The sequence below is a fragment of the Anopheles aquasalis genome, chromosome 2 (assembly GCF_943734665.1).
Source record: "Anopheles aquasalis chromosome 2, idAnoAquaMG_Q_19, whole genome shotgun sequence".
Lineage (NCBI taxonomy): Eukaryota > Metazoa > Arthropoda > Insecta > Diptera > Culicidae > Anopheles > Anopheles aquasalis.
In genome coordinates this window covers 45727657-45755000 of record NC_064877.1, presented here as the reverse complement: position 1 = coordinate 45755000, position 27344 = coordinate 45727657, and the positions used below count along the sequence as shown (strand labels likewise).

Sequence of the window (27344 nt, the reverse complement as noted above, 5' to 3'; positions counted from 1 at the left end):
TTAGCACAGTCGCTCCAGCACAGCTTATGGGTACAGTGGCCTATTCGTTTTACCTTTGATGTTTCGCTAGCTAGCGGATGATGAAGCTTTGCATACGCTAATGAGAAGTCATCTGCAAGCGAACTATGCAGAAGGAAAATACTAGATTTGGTAGATGGTGGCGAAGGTCCCGGCAGGATCTTTCACTCGAGCGTGAGTTTACTTAGTGCTTAAGCAAACGAAGAATCTTGCGAAATGCTATTGACAAAACTAATGCAAAACTCTATCTTAAAACTACTCAATGCTAGGTAGTTGAATATACAGTTCCCACTAACCCACGCTCTTTAATACTCACGCTGTTCTTGTTTTTCGATAGCTTCATAGCGATGGCAATTGAGGCAGGACGATCTTAAACATCGCACTGCTCCAAAGGAAATGTAAACGAAGAATGTTGCTGTAGGAAATGGTAATGGCTTTGCCCCCATCAAGCCATCGTAAATACTTGACATTTTTTATCGAACCAAACAACCAGAAATACTATCAACTCCTACCGGTACGATTCCATTGTATTGAAGGCATATTTTCGTTTCCAATTTTCACTACACGTGGCACAAAACCAACAAAAGAAGCAATGAGCGCAATCGGTGGCTGACAATTTAATTGGTTAGCTTCTTGATAACTATTTACTTGGCTGCTGATTTCGCGTGCTGCCTACACTTGGAAGTTAATGTTCAAAAAGACTAATAGCTCAACAAAGCCAATGGCCGGCAACAGAAGAACAAACATCACGAGTTCAATTAGGATGTTGAGGTGTGTAGTGGCCAACAGGATGACCTCGAGTCGAGTCCCAACAAGCACCACCAAGCAGCAGCAGCAGCAGCAGTGGTCGCTGGGCCACTTCAAATGGAATTGGACAGGATTTGTAGCGAATGGTTCCGCGGGGTGCGCGGCCGCGTTCCGTTTGTTGACCGCTGATTCGACTCCATTTGACTTCGAGGGGCCGGTCGCCGGTCAACGAGTGTGGTGTACTATTGCGGCGCTATGCTACATAAGTGCTACCCCTCTTCTGCCTCACCTTCCGCTTCTGTTAGTACCCTTCTTCAAGTTGCTCGCTTGTTGCTCGCCATCAGATGACACCTGACATCTCCGGATCTCCGGATGCTTTCTCTCGTTTGCGCCACTGCAGCATGCGGCTCTCTCCCTTTCGCTCACGCGCTCTCTATCACCCTATCTTTTTCTCCCTCTCTCTCTCTCTCGCTCTCGCTCTCTCTCTCTCACTCCGACTGTCGAGGAGGCGCCAAGCCGAACGAACAAGCGGCGTGCTATCGACACGACAGCCTCACTCGCAGCTCGACGTCAGCGCCAAGCGCCAGTTCTTCCCGAACGCTCAACCGATTCGCTAGCTCGAGGACGGTTCTAGCTTGTGGTTCCGGTTGTGTTTTCGGTTCCCTTTCGAAGGAATCGTTGCTTTAGGGGTGAGTTGGTGGCTCAGTTCTTGTTTAGCAAGTCCCGTAGGACCTTCAGCCCGATCGACCACTAGTGGCTCATCTCCTTTAGGACCACTAATTGGCGCTCAACGTGGTCCTGATTATCCGATTCCGGTGTGTTTACGTTTGTTTCGTGAAATTGAATCCAACACGGTCTGGAGAGTGGTTTGAGGAATGGAAAGGGAAGTTTCTGGGAGCGGTGTCTTGGTGCTCGATCAAACACTAACTCCGGCGTATCTCCGGCGACCGAGTGATCAATTCAAGTGATCCGCCCAACCATCCATCCATCCATCCATCCAGAACCATCCAGCGAGGTCAGTGAGGTAGGACGGGCTGGCTAGCTAGCGCTGTTCGGTCGCGCTTCGAATGGTCGCACGCGTCAGTAACGCTCATAAATCAAACAGTGGAAAAAGGTGCGAATCGCTCGGACCATGGGATCATCGTCACATCACTCGGGACGTCGCGATCCGCCAAGATGAACCCGAGACTAGATTAATGGTGCTCCCCCCGGGTGATGGGGTTGTGGTAGGGCGCCCAGAGAGAAAGAGAGAGAGAGAGTAGTGTGTCCGCCGCCATTGGCAGTGTTCACATTAACTGGGCCCTATGCCAAACCATCACCACCACCACCGGACCGCTGGGCAACAACGGAGAGGGCTTGTGAACAATAAACAAATATTCATTATAAACATACAAGCACACAAACATACACACGCTACAGGCACATGCTTATCCCACCGATCATTGAACGGATGACGGATCAATTCGCTGGATGAGCAAAGTGTCTGTCCCTCCGTGTGGCCTCCTAGTGTAGCCTCGCTAAGTTGTTTGTTGATTACGGTCCACTCCGCGTATCGCGAAATGCCTTCCACAGAGGCGAAGACAGACAGAACGCGCGAACCTTAGCCAAGCAGCAGTAAACGGCAGAGGAGTGGCCGACGAATGCTGAATGCCCGTGCTAGCTACCAGTCGGACGCTGCCTTTGGACGCATAAATTGTCATCAACGACCGCACAACTTTAGTGCACCCGGTGCCGCATAAAAGCATTAATGTTCGCAGCAGTGGCCTCAGTGTTTGCCAGTGAACGTTTTCTACCGGAGGAGGTTTTGTGAGGAAAATTAAGTGCGAGAACTGATCCGCGGAACAAATTGGCGCGCTCGTGCGCTCGTGATAGTAACCGGAAGAAAGGAAAAACAATCTCGCACACGCTGGATGGTGGCAGTAAGGTTTCGGCAAAACCGCTTGTCCGGTGAAGCGGCACACGGCGACCCGGTTGATGATTGAGAGAGTGTTAAAAGTTAGATGAGATATGGTTCTGCGGAAGTGCGCGACGCCGTAAAGATTTGCCAATTTCCGCGTAATCTGTAGTGCGTAGTTGAGGATTGGTGAGGTAAAAGGTCATCCGGGCTCGAACTAGGTGAGTCATGGAAGTCATGGACGAGCACTTAAGACGATGAGATACTTGGTTTTAGTTTTTGCAAAGTCCTACACTCTGCAGATCAATTTTACTCCGAGTTGTTGATAAGAACCTTCATTTCTAGTTAAATTTTAATATTTCATAACTTTATTTTTTCGTTAAACTTGAGTAGATTTCACAGGTTACATCATCATTTTTAAATATTAACCCTAACACAGCTGTTTCTCTTTAGATTAGTTCTGGCAATCGTTACATTGATTATGTCCTTTCATTGACTCTTAATCAGCAGCAATTTCCTTCTTAAAGAACCTAATCTTTCATAAGTGATTGCACTTTCGGTAATCAAAAGTGAATACCGTTTATGAAATACTTCGAATGAAGATAAATGAGTGGTTTATATTTCATTTTGTTTTATAATCTTCTGACATCTTTCTGGAATCTTCAGAATTGGCATAAAATGGCCTCAAAAATCGAAACAAATGGCAGTCTAATAGTGCAAGGCAAGGGATATATGCTAAGTACATTAAAAGTTTTCAGTCAGGTTCTTTCAGTTTTTGGTGACGACATAAAGATGCATGCGGTCTAGCTTCTGGAAGCGGCCTGCTGGAAGATGAAATCATTGCGATTTTAAAATTCTGACCATTTCCTGTTGATGGTTCACTTCAATTTAACTTGTTTATGACATCAGACGATTAAATCAATGTTTTGGTTCCTTTAAACCATCTCAAAGGCTACATTCTTCTCTCGGGCGCTTTTAACGTTGGTCTTCTTTGAGCGAATCATCTCTAGAACGGAATGTTCCCCAATCAATTTTGACACAAACTGTCTTTTAATGATACCTTAACATTCTCGTTACGTATATTTTTACATAGTAAAAGTGATGCCTCGTACACAGTTATGAACGAAATTATGCACACTTTTTTCTAAGTCAAGCTAAAAATGTCTACTACTGCCAACAGTACAAATTTGTCGCTTTGCTTGAAATCGCCCAAAGAAACAATCATTTTCATCTGCATGAAAAAAACGTAATTATTTATGAAACAACCTAATAGAATAAGCATAAAGGATATTCAGTTTAAAAGAATACCAGCACAGCCAAATCTTTGCATGAACTTTGCATACCAAAGACAAGAACAGATACATCGCATAGCTTTTCAAACATTTCGACACAACGACCATCGCAACAGGGTTCATGTTGTGCCACTCATCCTTGAAACCAACCGTGGACAGCTAGTTGCTCCTCATCCTTGATACCCGTAATCTCCTTTAACGTTCGAAAAGAATGTCTAATCTACGCCACGCAGGTACTGGCTACAGGTAGAATCACTGCCGGAGGAAGCGAAACTTCTTTTCAAACCATCAACGCCCCATCCTTCCTAATCAATCATGCTAAGTCCCCCGGCACGTAGACCGCAATAAACGCGACGCGCTCTCGAGGCGCTAATCAATTTCCCTCTTCTTCAAAGAAGCTCTGGAGTGTTTGGAGTGCCCACCTTTTCGGGATAAGCTTATCAGGCAGGTAAAATTGAGCCTCAAAAATATGATCCATCCTCGATGGGCCACGCTTGAGGCGCACTTAATTAATGTGCCCGAAATTGTCACCCGGACCCGGAGTCCTGAGATTGTCCCTTGGAAAGCATCGGTATATCCATTGGCATACTCTATGCCTAGCGGAGGGGAAGGTACACCTAATCCTGCCATTCGCGGCTATGAGACCCTCCCAGTGGCCTCGCGCGAATTCACTGCCGCCTGGCTAATTGTTGCGCTTGGATCAAAGACATTGCCTCAAATTGTATCATCTACATAAATTAAAAGAAACTTATTCCATGGCCGGAGTGGTAGGCGCAGGATGGGCGGCTGATTGGAAGTGATTTCAATTAAAAACCATGGTAACACGGTGACCGCGGTACTCGCAATAGAACTTGGGCAGCAAACAGCCAAAGTTGTGCGTTCGCGCGGGGTGCTCGGTGACTTCACTCGAAACTGGACAAACAGAGGCTTTGCTGTGATTTCTTGGTTACTCCAAGGGAAAATGGAGGATGAGAAAAGTCGAATTTCATGGAGTTTCATTAGCTTTACACTCGACTCTCGGTATCAAGGCTAGATATTAGCTAAGGGTGTTGTAGAAAAGGACTTTCTGACATTCTCCAACTCATTGAAAGCCGATCGGCGACCAATTGAAGGTATTGAGAAAAGCACAGAAAACGTAAAGAAAATCACTTTCCCAGAAAGAAGATCTTCGCCCGCTCTACCTCGGCTGTCAGAAAGTGAGGAAATAAAATGGAAATTTTTATTCGATTACAACATGCCGACTCGTCGTCGTCCATGTCGTCTTTTTGTGGTTCCAGATTCGGCCAGCGAAGGAGGGAAAGGGTGGGAATTGAATTTTGAACAGGAAACGCAAAAGCTCCAGACCGCACGACAGCACCCGGTTCCATGATTGTTATTCCGTTGTCGAGAAGAAGACGAAGAAGAAGAAGAGCAGGAGATCGGAATAAAAGGATTCAAAAGCCTTCGAAAGTCCCGGGGCCGGATCGGTCAGTTCGGTTTCCGGTCACGCAGACCACATAATAAGAAGGATCTGCCGGATCCAGGGAATTGGTCCTGCGGGTGGCCCGTTGGGGCCTCAGCTGGCTCATTCGGTGCTCATCCTGAATATGCCTACGAGGGCCAGCGCCAAAGGACACGCCGGATGCCGCATGCCAATGACAGCTGTCCACCGTTGGGTATTATCATTGGGACAGGACACGACCGTCCTGATTGCAAACCCCTTTTCGGTGTCTCTGTGTTTGTGTGCGTACGTGCGTGTTTTTCGATCCGTACGTGGCTGCGGAATCAAACCGGATGTTACGGTTTGAAAAGTAGGCCAAATTGTTGCCGCGAACCAGACTCACCGGACACAAATCACGGGGGGACACCGAGGGGTTTTCCAAATCAAGAATCTCGGCCACCAGGACTTTGCCTTTTGATTGGCGGAGCATCTCCGCCAGTCGCCGCCATTGCTGGTCCACTGGTGATTGTAGCTAATGGTCCATAAAAAGCGAAAAATTGCCAATGACAAGAGCACTTTAATTAAGTTTTACTAGCTGCGTCCCTCTCGTGAGGGGCCTCTGGGACGTGGCTACAGGTTGCTCGCTACGGCCTCGTACGAAAAGATCATTCCAAAGCAAGCGCATTGCCGAACGGCCGCCTTGGTCATGGTCGGCACATAATCTAATCAAGCGAACCAAATCTCATCCTGTCGTCTGTGATCCCCGCCGTAGCTTCGGTCGTCTTTGCGTAGCGCGAACAATTTTTGTGGTAGCAGGACCATCACCATCATCATCATCATCATCATCAGCTGTCATCAAGCTCAATCATTCACCGAACAATGGAGCACAATTTGTTCAACGCAGCAGACGAGTCCAACATTTAACGTTCCTTGCTTTGCAACTTAGTAGGCAGCGATCGGACCAACTGCAAAATCCTCTGTGCATTGTAGTTCTATCAAGGAACGACCTGAAGTCCAGGAGAACAACTGACCAGCATCAAATCATAGCTCTCAGTATTCGAAACCAACAGTGTCCTTAGACAGCAAGCAAGACACGGACCCGTAGAGGCAATAGCATAGCACTGCGGCTCCACTGGACTCGGATGGACATACCAGAGACCTCTCACAGCATGACAGCCAGGGCCCACGGTTCACCATGACATGAATTGATGTTGTTTTTTTTTTTTACTCGGAATCTTCAACCAAAGCAAGGACACGCGTTGACACCACGATGACAATAACAATACCATCGCAAGGACAACGGCAACGCCGACGACGATGTCCACCGTCATCCGCCAAGTCATCGGCCTACGCCCGCACTCACCACGTGCCGACACATCGCTAATTGCTTCGGTTAATCAAATCAGCTTTTCAATTTTGTCGCTAAACCACAAAACGCAGAGGAGACCCACACGGGCGGAGGGTGACGGTCGGACGGTTTCCTGGCATTCCTGGTGGAGGTCCTCACTAAGCGAGTGCGGCCGCTTTCTAGCGACGGACGAACGAGCCACACCACTGTTAAAGCAAAGAAACGCGAGACCACAAGCTATTATTAATCCTCCATTTTGACACGCACACCACAAGGGGCGCTTGATGTGTTTTGTGTTTCACCGTGAAAAGCACAACACCCTGGCAGCATAAATTAGTGCTCAAAGTTTAGCTTTAGCGAGCGTGGCAGTGAGGACAAACCGAGCGTGAAAGCATTCCGGAACCTGACATCATCGGACGCGTCGATTAGTTTGGTGGGAGGGGAAACGAGACAAACCATCACTATGCCACGGTGTCCGGGGTCCGGGAGCTTTTGTAAATGTCAATCAAACGCATCGGGCGCCGGTAACGGCACTATGCACACCCGGCACACACGGCCAGCTATCGGGTTGCGCGCCTCAATTCATCGAAACAAGCGTCATCCATCGTTTACGTCAGCACCAGCGGGGCAAAGAGGTGCGGACGATGGAACTAGTTCAGTGCACGCGACAAACGCACACCCGTAAAAGGACATAATGGGCCACTTGGTGCGCACCCGCGCCCCCTTTCGAGATCGAACCGGTTCCCAGGTCAATCGATTCCGATTGGACGGAAACGCGCTAGTGGACACACATCGGGCAACAAGTAATCATCTTCGATCGGCATGCTATCGACACGCAAGGAACCGATTAAGGGGGAAGGTTGCGTTCCCGGAACGGATCCAAGCGTGACGCCCAAGAGTGACGCAGGATTCGGTAATTGGTCGGCGCTCGGTTCTCCGAGAGTCCCAACAGTAAAAAGCCCATTCTCGGGGCAATTTCACCCACCAACTACCGTCCACCAGTACCGCAGGGCAGGACACAAAGTCATCCATCGACCAACGCTCCAACGTCCAACGCTACTTTTGAGTTCCTCTCGGAACCTCACTGCACGTGATAGAGGGCGCGCGGTGGGTGGGAGGGTCGATTGTTGACAGTTTGTCGAGTGGATCTGTGCGCTTACACGCCCACCCTCCCTCGGTCCATGGCCGGGTGAGGTCAAACCGGCCAGCTGGCTGGACAAAAAACAATCGAAACGAGGAAGCGGGGGCGGGAGGTGTAACGACGAACATGGCGATCACAGTTCCAACTACGTCACGCACGAGGCTACAAGAGCGGGGGGTGGGGGGGGGGGGGTGCTGTGAACCTGGCTTTGACCTTTTTTGGTTAGGCGCGTAACTTGATAATTCTAATTTATTACTGTCACGGTGGGAAATGACTTGGCACTCGGAGTCTAATGGCCGATCGCAAGGCAGGGGAGGGTGTCTTTCCTTCCCCAGGGTGTGAGAGTGGAAAATCCCCAATCAAACACGCGTTACCGGAACCAGGGGGACACTGGGCGTTGATCGACAAAAACTGGGAAGCAGTAAATCGTCATTAGTCTGTTGGCAGCTCGCGAAGAAAACTTTCGCGCCACCGATTTCCTAACCGATTCGATCGTAGTAACCTGGGCACTCCCCGGGAACAGCAGGAATAACCCACCATTGCCTACTTTTCCTGGTCGTGGATTAGTCTCTCTCTCTCTCTCTCTCTCTCTCTGTTTCTGTGGAGCAAATAGTGATAATCCTTCCGCAGGGTGTTATCTTGCGTGCAGCGATCTACGTGCTGACAGCGCAACAAAAGAACAAGAAGGTGCCCGAAGGTTCTTTGCACCAAACACCCCTTAATGGTCCAATAGGTTGACCTGCCTGGCGGGATAGGAGCGGGGGTTAAATAACGAATCCATTAGCATGATGACAAATTGTGCCCGCCGTAGAACGGACCGGGGACTACTGGACTGAGTCCAACAATAGTAATAATAAGCTCGCCCAGTAACACAACTGACAGCGCAACGGATGAAGATTTACCGGATACCAGATCATCCTCTAGGGAAACGCTGTACGGTCCTTCTCATGGTGCTGGTGGTGGTGATGGTGGTTCCTGACAAGATTAATACTATGCACCTCGCGCCACCGACGGACCGAAGCTGGCGGCTGTGATTTACGATAAATGGTACCGGGTGAGTAGCCGAACCCCAAGCCCAATGCGGACCGCCGTGCCGTGTGTTATCTTGTGACGCTGTTTACCACCAGATGTCAGAAGGGAATGATAGTTTTCTTTGTCCTCTGCATGCGTGCTCGCAAACGAAACGAAACCGGACGCAAGTCGTCAGCGTTACGTTGAACAGAAACCCCGTAGGAAGGGGTCACTCCGCAGTGGAAACAATGGAGTTCACGAAAGCAACAACAACAACACGAACGAAAGGACCATTCCGTGTCAACCGGAATGGTACGCATCCTGTGGTATACCATACCAAGTAGCGGGAAGGTAACAACAATGGATTTACTCCGGGGCCAAGTCAAACATCAGCTCAAACCGAGAGTCACAACTTACCGCCCACAATGTCAACTCTAGTTGGAGGCGGGCAATGCACGATTTTAATGACTTCTACAGCATTTTCCGGGTAGTGCGCTTGGTTTCGGCGTTGCTCCGTGGCTAAGAGGAATCACGGAGCCACTCCATCGTGTAGCTCGTGGACTGCATCATACCGCTTCACAAACGGCTTCCACCGGTCCCGAAAAACCGCGACACAAGTGCGCGAGTGCACGGGCCCGTGTTCGGTCTCCTGGGGTGCGTGATGAGATCCCCAAACACCCTCCCCCCCCCCCTCCTCTCCCCATGAATGCAAGCTTTTCATTATCTCTAGCATGATGTTTACATTGTCTAATTAACGGACGACTGTACTTGATGAACATCTGGTGCCCGTAGCCTGTGCCACGCGAAGGTTCCCTGGAGCGGGTGGCCAGCGGGTACCGGAAGCCGGATGCCGGCTGCCATTCCGTGCCATCGCTCAGCCCACGCTGTCTAATATGCGGAATGGTAGCAGTACCGCAACGCCCCCCCGGGGACCCGGGCTACCTCTGGACTGTTCGGGCATTTTGTGCGAGCTACCGTGTCCGTGAGCGGCCCGATCCTTTCACGAATCCCGCGCTTCATTAGCGTTCAATCGGTGGATCATCGATCGATGAGTAACGGGCAACCGATTCATGACGGAATTAACTGCCCAGCTCAAAAGCATCATTCGACGTTTTAAAGAGCCAATCATGCCAATCGTATCTGACGCTCTAGAGGCCTCTAGGGAGACCTTAGCAGCAGGATACTGGGTTCATAATTTCATCGGTGATCGGATTTACGCATCTAATCGACTGCATTATGCTGCATCACGGCGCATCAGCAGTAAGCACAATGCACCCCCCCCCCCCCCCCAGCCCCCCATGGAGCGGACAGTTTAAATTGATGCATCGCTATCGGGACAGGCTCTGTTACAAAATTCAATGAACGACACTGGGTGGCCACTCAATGAAATGGATTCATTAATTATGTTGCGCTCGTTGCAGCACTTTTGCCCATTCCTATCTGCATTTCTCTCTGTCTCTCTCTCTCTCTCTCTCTCTCTCTCTCTCTCTCTCTCTCTCTCTCTCTCTCTCTCTCTCTCTCTCCCTCTCTCTCTCTCTCTCTCTCTCGCTCTCTCTCGCTCTCTCTCTCTCTCTCACTCTGTTGATGCATCTGCTACAATTCACGTCGCTGCTGTCGCACCCATGGACACAGCATGGTCACCTTGAAGCCTTCAGCCGTCGAATCCTACGCACTGGCTGCTAGAGCTAAAATGTGCACTTTGTTCGCTGATTTTGTTCGTTCTTTTTATACAACGACGTACATCCACGGTCATCATAAGCGCGGATGCCAATGAATAGAACCGAAGCACCGATTTGGGGACCGTGCACGTGGATTTGATCCCCGAGGGGACCACCTTCTACCGGTTCGAAGTGGTTCCGAGAAGGACCAGTTTACCAGCCGCTGATGGATGCTGGGCGGATCGAGTGGTGGTCAAGCAGCAGACACAGAGACTGCAATATCGCTCGCAGGTTCACGGTGAAACACGAGAAAATTTGAATTTTCGCTTCAACCCACGACGAGGACACAGACAACCCTGGTGTTTTTTTTTTTTTTTACTCTTTTCGTGTGCCCAATTCCCAATGACCCGATGGCCATTGCTGGTTTCATAGAGTTCATGGAAAAAACCCGCGATCTGCCAGCGTTGGCCAGCGATTGCCTGTTGCGTGCTTCATTCCGGTTGTTTTGACCGCTGCTTCGTTCTGAATTGCAGTTGCTAATTCTAGGAACAAGGATAATGGAATAATGTTCTACTGTGTCGCGAATTTATTTAAGGAATTGAAGCCGTGGGAATACTTTCCCCTGGGGGGTTTCTGTAATCAAAACCTTGTACGATTGTATGAACGATTGGCATGAAACTTCATGCAAGTTGCTGCATACATATAGCAAATTAATTTCTGGATGTGACTTTTGCACCGAACGATCCACAATCGACCGATAGGAAACGTAATTTCATTCCGTTGTTCTACCAAAAAGGGTTCACTTTAACCATGCGGTGCTTTGCCTTTGACTGTGGACTGTGAGTTTGAGTTTCATAACTTTCTACATCAGTTCAATTTGATTTCTCCACGCGACATCCGCCAGACGCACTCACAGGAGAAAACCGTCGAACAGAGTGTCGAACCTTTAGTCAACGGCAACACCACGGCACGTCAAATTGATTCGTGATTGAATTTCGGAACGCCACTCAGTGCATGGTGCGGCTGTTTACCCTTCCAAAAAGTACGCGCACGTACAGAACTGATGGTGGCCTTCGAGGAGACGGGAATGTGGCACATATTGAGCTTCGGTTTCGCTTTTTTTTGTTCGCGAATCACGTGAAACGCTAACGCTACTTGTAACGTTATGTCTAGCTTCGCTACAAGCCGACAAGGAATACCAATGAATGAAGCCAACATATCGAGTGCATTAAGCGATGGAGAGAGGTAGGGAGGAGATAGCCAAGTTTGTAGGGTGTAAATATCATTTCTCCTAAGCCATCATGTACCTACTACACCAGCAGCAGCCCAAGGAACCACTACACGGTCTGTGTGCGGTCTGCATTAAGAAGGGATTACAAGTTTGCGAAACCGCTTACAGTGAGCGCGAGCGCGAGTCCGGCCCAAGAGCGAAGCGTTTTGCAAAGTCCACGCGCGGCCAGATGCTGGAAATGGATGTAATTCATCATGGTACGAAGAGCGAAAAGTACCGCACAGTAGAAACTTACTCTACCGACCACGCGAGTTCCAGCAGCAGCAGCAGCCCCTGCTAGCTCGAAAGGATCGTTGTGCAAGTACGGTACGCTGCATGGCTAGGCCAGCAGTGCAACTATCAGCAGCAAGCACTGGCAGCAGCAGTAAAACCACCGAACGGAGCACTCTGGTCCGGCCTTTTGGACCGCAAAAGGATGTCCACAGTGACAGAAGTTGAAATTTACCGGCCTGGCAGGGCATAAAATTATGCAAATCCTTGCGGTTCGATCGATAAGCAATTCCAACCGGGCCGTGCAAATACCTGATTGGGTCCTCGGTATCGGCCCTGGCCGGGGGATTTCCTAGAAAAGAAAATCCACCCTGCCCGCGCCTCGTCGGCGAACATTGAATGATGGCAATGGTGCACGTTGGTAAAGGAAATCCTGGTTCGATTCTGTTCCTTTTTTTATTCGAGTCCTTCCGTCAGGATATTCGATAAATATTCGTCTAAGACTGTCTGGGCCACCTGGAGCACGAGCCATGGCCCCAGTGGCGTTACTTACTCTTAGAAGCGAGAACACCTCTGAAGAATCATCACGAATGGCCAGACCGGAGGCGGCCTATCCGTGCAGCATTATATCCAACAGATCTCCCGCTAAGCTCTCGGTAGCACTGATTGCTCCCGTTGGTTCGAAACCTCAACGGGCCCATCCCTCACAAGGACCAGTTTTTTTGTAATAAATGGCCAGACAGCAGCACTCTCCTCATTCTTCTCTCTTACAATCCCTGATTTCATTAAATTGCTCGCAGTTGCTGCAATACTAATAACAAGACGTACCTGTGTGATATAAAAAAAAGAAGTATGCAACAAACTAAAGCCACAGCAAAAGCGTTGTGAACTAATCCCCCACCGATTCCACCATCGTACATGGTCGAATCTTACGTTTTATCTTTTTTAATTTTCCTTCACCAAGGTGAACTTGCACTCCCGTGCCCCACTGCACACCCGGGTGCGGCGGCTAAGACCTTGCAAGACAAGAAAGCTTAAAGAAGGATGGTTTCAAATGAGCGAACCATCTTCTCCGACGTTACCCAAAAACATAACGGTGCGAGAGATTGAAACCGTTCCGATCCCTTTCCGACCGAAGATGTTTTAGCACGGGGCTTAGGGTCCCGGGCCGTAATAACCTTTGCTGCGCCGTTTTACCTTTTTATTGGTAGAAGAGAAGTTGGTATGCACCAGGAGTTGCACCGTTCTGCAACGGGGTCGGTGTAGATTAATCAACAACAAAAGTTGCTCGTTCTCACTCTACGCGGTTCTTTTTGGGTTCCGCCGGTACCAGACCAAATGTCTTAAGTTGTCTGCCAAGGATTACGGATTTACCGAGGAGAACAGATTAATTTTCCTGATGATGCTTGCGCAGATATTTCTTCAAAGTTTTAAGAAGTAACAAAAATCTTATTAAGAAAAGTAAATCATCGTAGCAGGGGTTTAGTTTTTTATTTTACTCGAACCGTATCTATTAATTGAAACCATAACAATAATCCGGATTTTATTCCAATATTAGGGAAACATTAAAATGTTCATCGTAAAATGTAAAGAACTATCATGAAAACAGGATTTTGGTGCCGTAGAGGGTTTCGATCGCTTTCTGCAATGGCAAATAATGCTACATAGGAAAAGAAACACTCTTATTAATCGTGTTGCGACAGTGGAGCAGCTCTTGAAAATGTCTTTCCTTGGAAAGACTGTGAATCTCTTGGAACATTTCGCTTCTTGATTGTTTGCAAAACCCAGAACCTGTTTTGACAAAATCATGTTTTGCATGGCCGATTGCGAGAACTTGCATTACATTCCGTTATTTTTTCGTCGAATTCAATTCAACGAACGACATTAATAGCGATGTTTTGTGTTAGCTTGAAAAGCACTTTTACTTCAATTACGTTCGATTGTTCGACGAACGCAATCGGGATTAATATTAATAAGGAAAATGAAAATGATCGAACAGAACTGTGAAAATACTCCAATAGAAACACCAAAGGATTTCCTTTCAGCTCACTTTCTCTAGAACATGCAGGAAAATTCACGCCAATTCGATGTCAAACAGATTAGTTTAATCTTCTTCGTAGTACCAGAAACAACTAAAAAATCTAACAATGGTTAAACAACAACTATCAATGTTGTTAAAATTTGTTTAGAATTATGTATGGTGAATACCAAGAGTGATTAACAAATTTCCCCCATAAATAACATTCATTTTCGCGTACCAATTCAGATCCTTCAATTCTATCCAACACTGCGTAAGGTTGATATTGAAGGAAAATATTGATTTCAACTTGGATCGATTATTGCGCGTTGATTAATCAAAACATAAAAATAAAACTTTTTTTTTTTTTTTTTTTATTAAGATTAAAGAGACTTTGAGCCTTCGGCCTACCATTCGTCTCTGTGGTTTTCGTGATTACAGTATGTTGTATAAAAATAAAACGGTGCTTTTGCACTAATTTCCCTCACGTGGAATCAAAATGCTTTTTCAAAAGAAATACTCACAATAATAAATTGTCACTATCTTGATCTCGTTCCAGTTGTCCTTCAGCGCTGCAAAATGAAAAGCATATTACCGATTCCTTCACCAACACCTGATCGCAAGCGCCCCAGTGAACCATGAAAGGAAGATCATTGACCGATCGTCAGTGGAGGACCACGGCTACAGCCTCACTAGTACCAACACCATCCGTGCTGTACTTTGCTTCCTCCGTGGCGCTACCAGCGCTTGCCGCTAGTGATACAGCGAGCTACTTGCAAACGCTCGCCAGTGCCAGTGATCTTGCCGATCCATCAGAGGCCAAACTGGATGGCAGGACTGTCAACCGGACCGGTGTAACAACGTTTGCCACCACGAGCAACAGCAACGGCAGTAGTAGTGTGGCGGTGGCCAGGGCCGCTGCTTCCTCGCTGTCGTCCGAGCTCGTGGCCGACGGCCGTACTCACGATTCCGGCACGCTGGACAATGATCGACTGCTGTACGATCATCTGGCATCGTTCACCGTGCTGGCCAACAATCGTTCCACGAATCCCACCGCATTCCTCGCAACCATCGATCCGTTCCGTGCCCCATCGATGGACGGAACGGAGCTCGGCGTGCTGGTCGCTGCCGGTGCCGAAGCAGGAACCGGTGGTCGCAGCTTGGTGGCCGATCTCGTGTCATCGACAGCTGCCGCCATCACGTTCGGTGGTGCTACCGCGTCCTCGGTATCACCCTCGCTGCCCAGTGTGGCCGGAACGCCACAGCTGGAAATCGCGAAAGCGATGGAAGACCGATTGCTCATCGCCGACTGGCAGGATTGGGTCGTGGTGATACTGTTCTGTCTGCTGATCGTCGTCACCGTCATCGGCAACACGCTCGTCATCCTGTCCGTCATCACAACGCGCCGACTGCGAACCGTTACCAACTGCTTCGTGATGAGCCTGGCGGTGGCAGATTGGCTGGTCGGAATCTTCGTCATGCCACCGGCCGTGGCCGTTCATCTGATGGGTAAGTAGTGGTGCTGCTGCTGGTGCTCTGGTCAGGTTTGTTTGTGTTACTCAAGACCTATTGACCGACCGACCGAACGACCGAGGCGGTCCAAGATCTCGCTGGCGTGGATTGCGTTCTGCAGTGAACGTTCTCCGCCCCTAACGCAAATGGCATTTCGAGCGAGTTTTACGGTTTTTGCGGTTTTATTTGGCTTCGTGTGGCTTAAGCGTGTTGGCGGCGTTCCGCAGCAACGCCGGTAAACATTTGATTGGCCCCGCGGAGGGTAAATAAACAAAAAGCCACTTATGATACGCCACACCCGGGGGCCGGGATTTGGCCAGCGGCTATCGACGTTAATCAATATTTTCCAAACTGGCGCCGCGACCGCACTGTTATTGGAAACTTTTCCATCCTTATTCCATCGTTGCACGCTTTTTTTCCTTTTTCACTTCAACCATATCCCGCCGCGATCACTGCCATGCGTTGATTGGCTTCCCGAACTTTCTTGTCAAGGTCTAACCGGCGAACTACGGCAATCGAGGGCATCTTTTTCTAACGATGTCCACCCCCGGTCCACGAAGAAACTTTATCGAGGATGGCCTTCATGTGCATGAGTTTGGTCATGGGATGCGTTTTTTTTTTTGGTGTTTTTTTTTCTTCTGGAACATTTGTTTGTGAACCAATTAGCCTTGAGCGGTGCTGCTGCAATGTCTAATGGTCGTTTCTTTTCTATTGTTTGCTCGTTCGGAAATGTATTTTCCGCTATTCTGTTCGAACGCAGACCGGATAAAGTTCTCTCCGTGTGTGATGTCATGATTCTGAAGTTTATTCGCGCCCATCAAAAACAAACATATGACAATCAAATAATCAAAAACATATGTCGCTCCTCCCGAAACTGTAATCAAACACTTGTCCGGTGAAACAGGAGTTGGCTTTTCCTGCCTCGTTTCTCCATTTCAAACTAATGAACACTAATCGCCACAGCAGCGTTTCGGTAAAGTTTGGTGAAAACGAAAACATTGTTTTTTTTTCGATCTACCTTCGCAAACACCTTCACATGCGCTTCGGGCCGAAAGTCAATGAATATTTATTGGGAGCAGGCTTTTTCACGCAGATCATTTTCAGAGTAGCTCCTTAATGAAGGGTCCCAGAACCGACCAGAAACGAACAACAAGTCCTTTGGTTCGCATATTTTAAAGAACCGAAACTGTGTCTCTTTTCCCGCTTTTCTCGTATTGCATGTTTTTTTTTTTCATCACTCCAGTTCCTGTCTATTACACGGGGGGATGGATGTATATGAAACACCGAACTCATTTCCATGATCATAAATATGGAGTGACCGTAGTACGTCCACTGCGGTACACCAGCGTCGCTGTCTGTAGCCCGGAAGGGGTGCTGCAAATGCAAATGTTCTCCAACACTAGGTGGCCAGTGGCGAGTGCATCCATGTGCTTTATTACCGGGCAAAGTGCAAAAGTGCAAAGGCAAAGCCCATAGCCCATGGCCCACGACCCATAAACACGGGCCCGGTGACTGCACTCGAAGAAATGTTGTCATAAAGAAGAGAAAAAAAGGGCAACCCATGACATCGGGTGCACTCACAGGCTACTGGGACTCTGCTGCTGAATGATCGCTTGATTACATTTCCTACAAAGATACTGGGCTGACTAGTCAGCGGCTACTTCAACGCCATGGCGCTGTCCTGGACCATTCCGTTAATTTACCACCACCACCCCGCCACACACTCAGCCACAGTTCACTACACTAACTGCATACTGGTCAGTGGCCACCGGTTGGTCGACTAGATTAAAAAAGGTGCACTGGTGCACCATGAATTCGGAACACGTAAACCGGTCCGAGCGATTTAATTACGGTCAGTACGCCACTGACCAAACCTTTCATCGGCTTCCATTGCGAAAAGCTGCACTTGGAGCTAATTTGGTGAAGGTAGAAAAGAAGCAACAACAAAAAATCCACCGTAGAAAGAAAACCGGAGATGAAAAAGGATCACTGGCTAAGGTTTCTTCTCCTCTTCGCTTCGCTGGTGGCTCCCTCTTTTAATCTGTCCACGATACGGTGAAGTCACGTTCCGGGCGCGCTCCAGCGTTGTTGCTCTGTTAATTTAACCCATTTGCTGTGTCGCCCGGGGATCCGGCTTGCGATTCCTGGATACCGCACGATGCATTTAGTGCCTTTGCCTCCCCGGTGAACCCGGTTGCCCGGTTGCCCGGTTCTACTTTGTGCTTTTGTTCGCGATTGAACAGCGCTCGCTGGTACGCTTCAGCAATCGATGACAGCGACGGTGATGATGCTCCATTTCGCTCCCTTTACGGTGTATCCTTTGGATGTCATTGGGCGAAGAGTCATGATAGGTAATATTACTTTCCAAGACAAACATTCCACCATGTACAGTCCTTGTCGCAGTATCGTCTAGTGGTGCAGCTGATACTACTCTCTCATTTTCACCGTCCACAGTATCGAGGATTTTCATTTTCTTTTTCCGCTCTTTTCCCCTTTCTACAGGCTCCTGGCAGCTCGGATGGATTCTGTGTGATATATGGATCTCATTAGACGTACTTCTATGTACAGCATCAATTCTTAGCCTTTGTGCCATTAGTATAGATAGGTAAGTAAGCTCACCGGTGCTTCTTGTTTCGTTCGTTTTAGCTCGCAAGATACGGTTAGTTGCCTCCTGAATGCCGCTGTTGTCGAATGGATCCAACGGGATTCGAATTCTCCAGACCCAAAAGCTCAATCATTTCTTTCTCTCTCTCTCTCTCTCTCTCTCTCTCTCTCTCTCTATCTGCTCTCTATGAGTATGATGTCACGCCGTGTTTGCCACACAACTTTCCTCCATTTTTCCGAACAAATCCTCTTTCTCTACTGGTGCCACCGTTGATGCAGGTACCTTGCTGTTACGCGAGTTAGTGGCTGGTGAGTGGCTGCCATTCGTTCAATAAAGTTGTTCGCCGGTTCACCGGTTTGCCGGTTCTCCTAGGATCCCGAAGTGGGCTAGAATTGCTCGCAAGGGACCGCACCGCAAAGGGCTGCTCGACGTTCGACACAGACCGGCCACTGACACATGACACACGCGGAGCGCTGAATGCGGAACGCGGAAAATCGTTCCCCGATGCGTGCGTACGTGCGTCCGTTTGCCGTAAAATGTCGAAGGAGTGCCCACTTTTGACATCATGTTTCATATTCAAACAAGTCCCATCGTATAGTCCCCGTGCCCGTGACTGAACCATCACAGACACACTAGGGGATCATAAATTATGAGTTCGTTGGATTCGACATCGCAGGCAGAAAGAGGCTAATAGTGAAGCCACAGCGTGTGCGTCCGTGAGGAAAGGGAGGAAGGTGACGGTAACAGCCACCAATTACACCCTCTCTGGGTCCGGTTTTTGCGGGGAGACTCCATTAGATGCTACCTTTAGGTACACTATCGCGCAGACTCAGCAGCAGCAGGGACTGAGTAGTGAAATCGGTTAACTCACGGTCGCAACCACGGTCACCGATTGTCCCGATACCGTTATCACTTGCCAGAAAAAAGGGGTTTCCGTGCAGCAAAACCCTCGTCAGTGGTACCACAACTCTGTGTACTCAGCAAGTACTACGAGACAGAGAGATAGAGAGAGCGAGAAGGAAGGGATGAAAGGAAAAAGCGGAACAATTCGGGAGACGGAAACGGCGTTCCCGCACGCACAACAATCACGTCGTCGCTCTATTCCCCCCCACTTGCCACAAACCATCACATGTCAACGACGTAAGTAAACAACAATTCGCCTGCAGTTTGTACGATAAACTTCGATTCGAAGTGAAACCCATCACCGGCAGGCCATTAGGAAAGATGGATCGGTATGCCGGTGTGCCCAAAAACCCGCTGATGCTTTCTGGTCTTGCGATAAACGACGATGGACCGCAACGGAGTCGCATTGCATACGGTAACTGATGCTGCTGTCTGCTTGCTGCTTGCTCCTTTAAGTGAGATTGAGTCGAGGAACAAATTGTGCCGCCAAAGCACTACACATTCTTAGTCGGTGACAAGTGGAAACGTGAAAGTATGATTTATGAACGTCGGAATCCTCTCCGGGCGGATGGGATGGTGGCAGTCTTCTCGTGCCACCCAAATGTAACAAAACGGATGATTGCTGAAAGGATACGGTACGGTGGTTTGCTGGTGAAGCACTTAATTGCCGTTTTTCGCTCTTTGCGTTGGAGATTACTGCTGATATGCTATCATCCTGACGAAGCGAATTTTAGTGGCGCTTTGCGTTAATTGTTTTGTTTGCAAGTGGTCACTGATAACACTTGACTCTTGCTAGACTCTTTGTAGGACTTTTTGTATGTGCTGCCGGTCCCATAACAACCAATGTATTACCGAACAATCGATATTCCAATTGGAATCTATTGGAAGGAGCTATTCATCCATCAGATACTGAAACATTCAGTGTACTGAGCGTTGCTCTACGTGTCTTGAGGTGGTGCTGCGACGTTAACATAACGAAAACAACTTCACCAGCAAAACAAAAAGCACACGGGCACACAAGAACACAGTCTGGCATTCATTTTGAAACCCCATTTTCTTGTGGATCGTGAAACGCTCCCGGTGGAGCGTCCCTGATGGAGTTCTTGCTCCTACTCCTACTCCTGCTTCATCATTAATCACGACCGCCCTGTAATGTGACCGTGTCACAGCGTGTCGAACTACATGCGTGCGAACACGTTTCTCGCTTTCTGTTCCTCCTGATAAAGATCAGAATAAATTATGCGCACATTACACCATTGTCAACGGGCACGAACGCGGTTTTGCAATGGATATGCGCGTGTGTGTCTAGGACTAGGCAATGAATAATTTGTGGCAGCTTCCCTTCGCTGCCAGCTGCTGCTCATCCTGATTCATCACCACTAGCGTCGTCATCGTGTTCGTCCTTGGGATCCCGTTTAACTCGGGTAGCGACAAATCTTCTTTCCTATTCCATCCCATCCCATCTCACCGGCTTCCGGGCGCATGACGCTACACAGATCGCCTCCGGGCTGCAGCCTAACGCGCAACGGCATCCAGGATTAAGCGCCACGAAAGCTGAACGCGAGCGGTAATGAGGAGCGTATATTATCCCGGCCCGGGTCCCGGACTTGGAGATGATGAGCATGACGATGGTGATGATCAGGCGGATAACGAGGGTCGCAGATAATGTGCAATGTACACCGGGGGCCCCCCGAGGCGCCATCTGCATGTAAGAAGCCGCAAATTGATTTACACCGTCATCTTGTGGCATTCCATCAAGACCTGCTGCTGCTGCTCGAAGCGATGGCCCAAGAAAGCATCGGCATGGTGTGGTCACTGCAGCACCAATGTAGTCCTTTCGCGTCTTTCGGTGACGTCCGGTGCACGGTGCGGCGATGCACTTTCCTATACAAACGCTTCTAGCGTGCGCTTCATCGCGCGAATTGCCCTATCCGCTGGTGCCGCTGGGTCTGGGCTGCCAATAAAATTAGAAAGTTTTGCTGGCACAGCGAGAAACCGGAGAGCGGTTGGAGGAAGGAGAAATAGTTTACAAACTGCATTAGGGCTTCACCGCCACCAAGCGGTGCACAACGATTGAGCGGACTAACTTAATTAAAAGTATGCCAAAAAATGACGACACAAGGCCTCAGATGCCGGCGCCGTTGACGACGACGATGTTGATGATGAGGGTGGGCCTGTAAATTAATTCACAACCAGCCAGCCAGCCAACCCAGCCCAGTACAACCCCCAGTGTCTTCCGCAAAAAGTCCATGCCAACTGTCATTTGCAATTCGTGTTGTTCGCCTCCGGGTAGATTATCTTATTTATCCCATTTTCACTCCCTCTATCTCTCTCTCTCTCTTTGTCTGTCTCCCTGTCGGAACGGCGTGTGAATACGTGCCACACACAATAACGCCATGGGACTGGGATGGGGAGTAACTTGTTCCTGCCTGCCGTTCCTGCAACCATCTTCTTAAGAACCATGGCCTGGCAAGTTGATGACAGTGGTGCCAGCCCTAATGTGCTGCGTAACACCACTTTCCACGATATTCACGCGCAGGGCCAGGTTCTGACTAATTAAGCAACTTTCTCCGCCCGAAAACCCGGCACCGAAGCTCCCAAAGGAGCGACCACCGCTGATGTGAGCTTATCACCGTCTCATATCCTTAATGCAAAAGCAAAGCGACACACTTGGGGGCATTTTCCACTTGTAGAGGCCCGCATTGTGCGCCCGAAACACACATCCAGAGCATAGAGGAGTAGAAGGTGCTTGAGAAGGTGCCAAGAGGAGTGAAGAGGGTGCTTGATGTGCTTTTGCAAAGTTTGAGGATGTTTGAAGCGACATAAGTGTGACAATCGTTACCACGATTGAGTTCAAGATACGCCGTGGGTTGTGTTGATTGTTCTTTTGGCCAACTGAATGAAAGTGTTAGCAATGTTTCATTTGGTTTTACTACAGCAAAACATCAAAGCGATGGATATGTTTCGAAAAGTAGAAGCCAAAAATAAATCGTTTACAAACCCTGCGGTTTGATTTTTCAAGGAAAACTGTTAAAACGCTGTACTGATGAGTTAAGCGGTAGGAGTGGAAGAAAACCACCTGTGACTAGTAACAAACAAATAATAAATAACAAAATTCTACAGCGATAAATTTTAAATGAGGAGCGAATTTAGATGTCGCAGAGTACATCAGATCCCATTTCCTCAATTAGAAATTCTGAGTTCTAAACTAAAGTTCTTTCCCAAGCCTCGGTGGGACCATTTTTAGCATTTCTGAATAACACTTGCGCTTCCGAGTACTGTTATACGAGAAAATCATAAACAATTTCTAGAAAACATTTCATTCATACAATTAAAGACATGCAACAAATGCGCTCTTCTATCGCACCAGCTATTTTTAACAACTCCAAATTCTTAAAAGCGTTGCTTCCGTTACTAAAACTATGATGTAGTTTCGCACTATTAAGACGCTTTCGCTCTTCCAACATCATTTTGTTGGTAGCAGAAAATCTTAAAAAAGCTTCTTATTCTTGTTTTTTTAGCCGTAAAACAATATTTTTTAGCAGTAATTTATTTTTAATGAACTCTTTTTACCCATGCTTAACGAATTGCTTCACTTCAAATTAAAGTTTCTTTTATTCTTCCAAAATATTCGAACAGCGCTTTGCCATTACCACAACTTTTAATTTTATTATAGCCTAAAAAGTATTTCAGCATCAACTTATGTGATGGTTTTATCAGATGACCCAACTATCTTATTCTTATCGTTGCTGATTTAATGCGTAACTGCTCGGCCAGCGATTTTCGTTTTGGTAACAAAATATTTCAAATATCGAAAAAGTCTTTTTGTCTAATAGAAAGTGCAAGATTTAAATTTGCTAAAATATGTGTTACACTTGTGAAATGGTATACACAAGTAAATATCATGTAACAAATAGTTTTAATCATCACTGGAGCACTAATAAATTATTTTCTTATTCTTGTTCGCTGCGGTATAGATTCGAGGAAAATGTTAAGATTTCTAATCAAACATACTGCTCGTTTTATAAAAGTTGAGCGAAGCGTTGTACAATATCAGACGGTAAAGACACATCGCTTTGCTAGCTTGTTATTGATTCCAACGTTCATCATCGCCAGTGAACCTTTTTTTTTGCTCCTTTGTATCCTAATCTTGATTTCTATGGCGCATCACTTACTGAAACATTCCATGAGGGGGGGGGGGGGGGGTAATTGGTGTTGTACCATTGTTGACCGAAGCCACAGACTCAATTAAGAAATGGTTTAACATAATCCGCATCAAAGGAAAACTCCAAATCATGCTCGCCCCCGTTTGGTCAGCTTAATTAGAGGGAGTTATCTCTCACCCTCTCTGATAAGGATTCTGATTTCCACGACATCCTAGAACGTTCCAACCAATTATCCTAATTGCCCTTTAGCACCTAACTCACGACACCGCTTCTCCTTCCTTTCCGTTCTTGCAGATATCTAGCCGTAACGCAGCCATTGAATTACTCTCGCCGCCGTCGCTCGAAACGGTTGGCGCTACTGATGATCCTGGTCGTGTGGGTACTAGCCCTTGCCATCACCTGTCCTCCGATTCTAGGCTGGTAAGAAGCCAATGTTGTTGCCCTAGCATCAGCAACAACACCGCGTTGATGAGCGCAGCCACGTCAGCACCAAAAAAACCAACGCTCGTTTTACTGATCCTTTTCCTTTCTCCATCCCGACACACCACACACACATGCACACACGACCGTGACAGGTACGAACCGGGACGCCGAGAGCTGACCCAATGTCGGTACAATCAGAACGAGGGCTACGTCGTCTTTTCCGCCATGGGCTCCTTCTTCATCCCGATGACGGTCATGGTGTACGTGTACGTGCGGATATCATGCGTCGTCGCCTCGCGGCACGATAAGATGACGGAGATTGTCCACAAGGTATGTAGGAGAAAGGTGGAGGGGGGGGGGACTCCTGTTAATCCCTTTCCGTGCTCGCCGTCCGACGCCATCGTCCGAATACTAATATCACGAACCGGAGTTTTGCTCCGTTTCGTAGACAATCCCCGGGACGAGCGTCTTGTCGTCTCGTCCTGCCGGCGGCCAGTTTTGCCACAAAAGGGACCGCTTTGCATACCTTGCTCCATTCCCCATCTGGTCCAAGAAGCGCCGACAACGCCGACCGGCCCCACCAGAAGTGACTGACAGCCAACACGCAGATGATGCGCTTCACTCCACGATCCAAGACACCCACGACCGGTATCCGGACCGCGTGGCCGCAGGGTGACGCACGCACTCGGCATACCGGTCCGGGGCTTTGGTTTATGTTAAGGCTGGAAATCATGATTTATCGGCACCGTGGAATGCATAATTCGGAAACGATTACGCAGACTGAATGGCAAAGTGCGTTCCTGCGAATTGCGCTCCGAATCCAATTCCAGTTCAGCTTTTTTTTTGTCGTTTTGCTTCTCGCCAGAACCGCTAGAGCTTATGAAAGAACAGACAGTCTAGTGCAGCGGCTTGGTGGAATGGTTTTCGGAAATGATTATTCATTTCATTAATTAATTAGCAAAATCATTCGTCACTCTGTGGGTTGGGTTGAGTTGTGGAGGGAGAGTGGAAGACGAACGAATGATGATAACGAGCGTCACCGGGCGGGCGTTATCGTTTCGGAAGGAATGGCAACATTTGCAGCATCACTGCAGCTAATTAGGGAGCACGCGAAGGCCAACCACCAACCGATCAACCCTGACAGAAAAACCGGTTTTCCTTTGTTTTTTCCTCCCTCTTCGAAAACAGAAAAGTCATCGCAATCGGGAACCGGAGGAAGATGGTTATCAGTCGGAGCAGGATCCGATACCGTTGAGTCCGAAGCGGAAGCGTTCCTCATCCCAGCTGTCCACGGGGACGACCGCATACGGCCTCGACGAGAGTGTGCTGGCCGGCCATCCGAAGCCATCGTCGAGGAAGAACCACAAGAACGGTCACTACGAGCTGGTCGACATGAACTCGTCCGTTGGCTGTGCTGGCCATCCGATCCCGAACCCAAAAACCGCAACCCTAGTGGTGGCCGGGCCACTAACCAAAAACAATGGGCCTGCTGGAGCCGGGGCAGCGGCCACCAGCAGTCCGTACGACATCGATGGACCTCACACCGCTCCGGATGTCGATGGTCCGATGACCGATGTGGCCGGCACCGGTGGTGGTGGTGGTGGTGACTCTGCTGGCAAACGGTCATCCCCTCTGACCCCCCTGTGGTCCGGTGGAAGCACCATTTTCAATCAACAAACCCAAAAACCACAAACCCATTCCGGAGCGGCTGCTGGCGGAGCGGTGCCTGCCAGCGCAGCAACTGGCACCAGTCCGGGCGGTCCAGGCGCCCAGACGGGAGCTCAACAACATTTCCATCATCATCACCATCATCACCATCACCACCATCATCATCATCATCAGGCAGCACCGACGACGACGGCGGCGACGGCACTGAGGCGCAACAACACCATGAACACGTCGCTCGCCAACACCACGACCGGGAGTTCCGTTCAGCTCATCGGTGGTGGTGGCGGAGGAGGAGGAGGTACCCGGTCATCCGGCAACAACATCCGTGTCCACCAAAAGTCCCTCTCTTCGCGCATCTCGTCGATGAAGCGAGAAAACAAGACGACCCAAACGCTCAGCATCGTGGTCGGTGGTTTCATCGCGTGCTGGTTACCATTCTTCATCCACTACATCATCACACCGTTCCTGCCGAAGGATTGGGCGGTGCCGAAGCTGAGCGAGTTCTTTACGTGGCTCGGCTGGATCAACAGTGCGATCAATCCGTTCATCTACGCGTTCTATAGTGTCGATTTTCGGGCCGCTTTCTGGCGGCTCACGTTGCGCCGGTTTTTCCGCAACAGCGAGAAAGCTCCGTTCGCCAACATGCACCAACCGTCGATGCGCCGATGAGGGAATGGTGGACCGCACTAGAGTGGACACTTTGTTTTTGGTGTACCACATGATGAGTGTGTCTGTTCGTGGGTCTCGTGTACCCCCTGATGTCTCTTGGGTTGCACCTGTTGGCATCGAATGTTTTCGATAGCTAAAACGAGAATATATTCGCTGAATCAGGTGCAAGATACCGGGAGTGACGGAGCAACACGCCAAGGGGGTGTCCCAATCCAACGTCTTGATCAAATGGGCAATGACCAAGGCGGATATCGGATGTGGATGACAGATCGCTCGCTACACGCTCCTCAGTTGCTCAGTTGCTAGAATGTTTTGAGAACACCAAGGGGGAGCATTAGTTCGTTTCTACGTGCTGGATCGTTTAAAACGATTCCATGGATTTGTTTCGAAGATCAAAGATCAAAGACATCAAGTCCATCTGTTTGTTCTTTTCATTTGTCGTTTAAAAAAATACAATCCCATCCCAGTTGCACACAAAACGCCTCGTTCTATTCTTCGCTCACTCGTAACCACGTTACACGCAAACTGAGGCAAACGAAACAGAACGAATTCTGTAAACAACCAGAACAGTAACAGTACCGTGGGTATCCTTTCAATTCATTCGCATAGAAAAGATTTGATTCGGGAAAAGCTTTTATCCACGATTTACCTCCATTCGGTGCGCTATGCGAGTGTATGTTGTTTGATTTGGTTCCACTCACTACTGCACACTCTGGATACGGGAACTTTGGACGGCGTTAAACCCTCCATTCTCCATTCCACCCGTATGCTCCGCGTGTCCAAATATATACACGGCACGGCACTTGGTGCCATGATGCTTTCCCTCGGGGGCCGCTCGATAGATCGCTCGGCACCGGAGTGCCGCCGTTGCCTTTGTTGCCGTGCTCGACACGATGAATCGTATAATCTCCTACCACACGCCGAATATGTCCTTTTGTGTATCCATAACGAGATTTATGTTGCGTTGCATGGCGTTGCGTATCCCACCCAGCGATCCTCGTGTTCTATTGGATGCTGGCTTGGTTTTGACCCAAAAAAAAAAAAGAAGGGAGCCACACACTATCTCGTGTTCCTCGCTGGATCCACCCTTTCATCGTTTTGATGCACAGTGAACGCGACCGACCACACGCTGTCAGTCAGACATTGAAAGTAATTCGCACACAATTTGCGCCCTCGATGCCGATGCCGATGCGGCTGTGTGCTTGGTCATGCAACCGTCACCGTGTGCCGTGTCATCGGTCTAACCAGGCTTGGCATACCGGCACACCGCACGCTGGACAGACAGCGTACCATTCATCATGCTGCCACACCAAACGCATAGGCCCGTGGCTCACTACGGGGTTCCGATTAA

At 48.7% G+C, this 27344-nt stretch overlaps 1 protein-coding gene across 1 annotated transcript; it reads left to right on the top strand.

Moving 5' to 3' along the window:
• Window positions 1–1423: 1423 nt before the first annotated feature.
• On the top strand, window positions 1424–27344 carry LOC126570695 (tyramine/octopamine receptor-like). Its single transcript, XM_050228634.1, has 6 exons — window positions 1424–2880; window positions 14607–15556; window positions 18062–18164; window positions 23528–23653; window positions 23809–23986; window positions 24845–27344. The coding sequence occupies exons 2-6, from the start codon at window positions 14686–14688 to the stop codon at window positions 25991–25993; spliced, it is 2427 nt and encodes an 808-aa protein (XP_050084591.1). The 5' UTR covers window positions 1424–2880; window positions 14607–14685; the 3' UTR covers window positions 25994–27344.

Excerpts from the sequence above, each read along its gene's own strand:
- LOC126570695 (XM_050228634.1), top strand. The coding sequence starts at position 14,686 with ATGAAAGGAAGATCATTGACCGATCGTCAGTGGAGGACCACGGCTACA. Across the intron at positions 15,557-18,061 it reads CGTGGCCGTTCATCTGATGG|GCTCCTGGCAGCTCGGATGG; the intron begins GTAAGTAGTGGT and ends CCCTTTCTACAG. Across the intron at positions 23,654-23,808 it reads TGTCCTCCGATTCTAGGCTG|GTACGAACCGGGACGCCGAG; the intron begins GTAAGAAGCCAA and ends CGACCGTGACAG.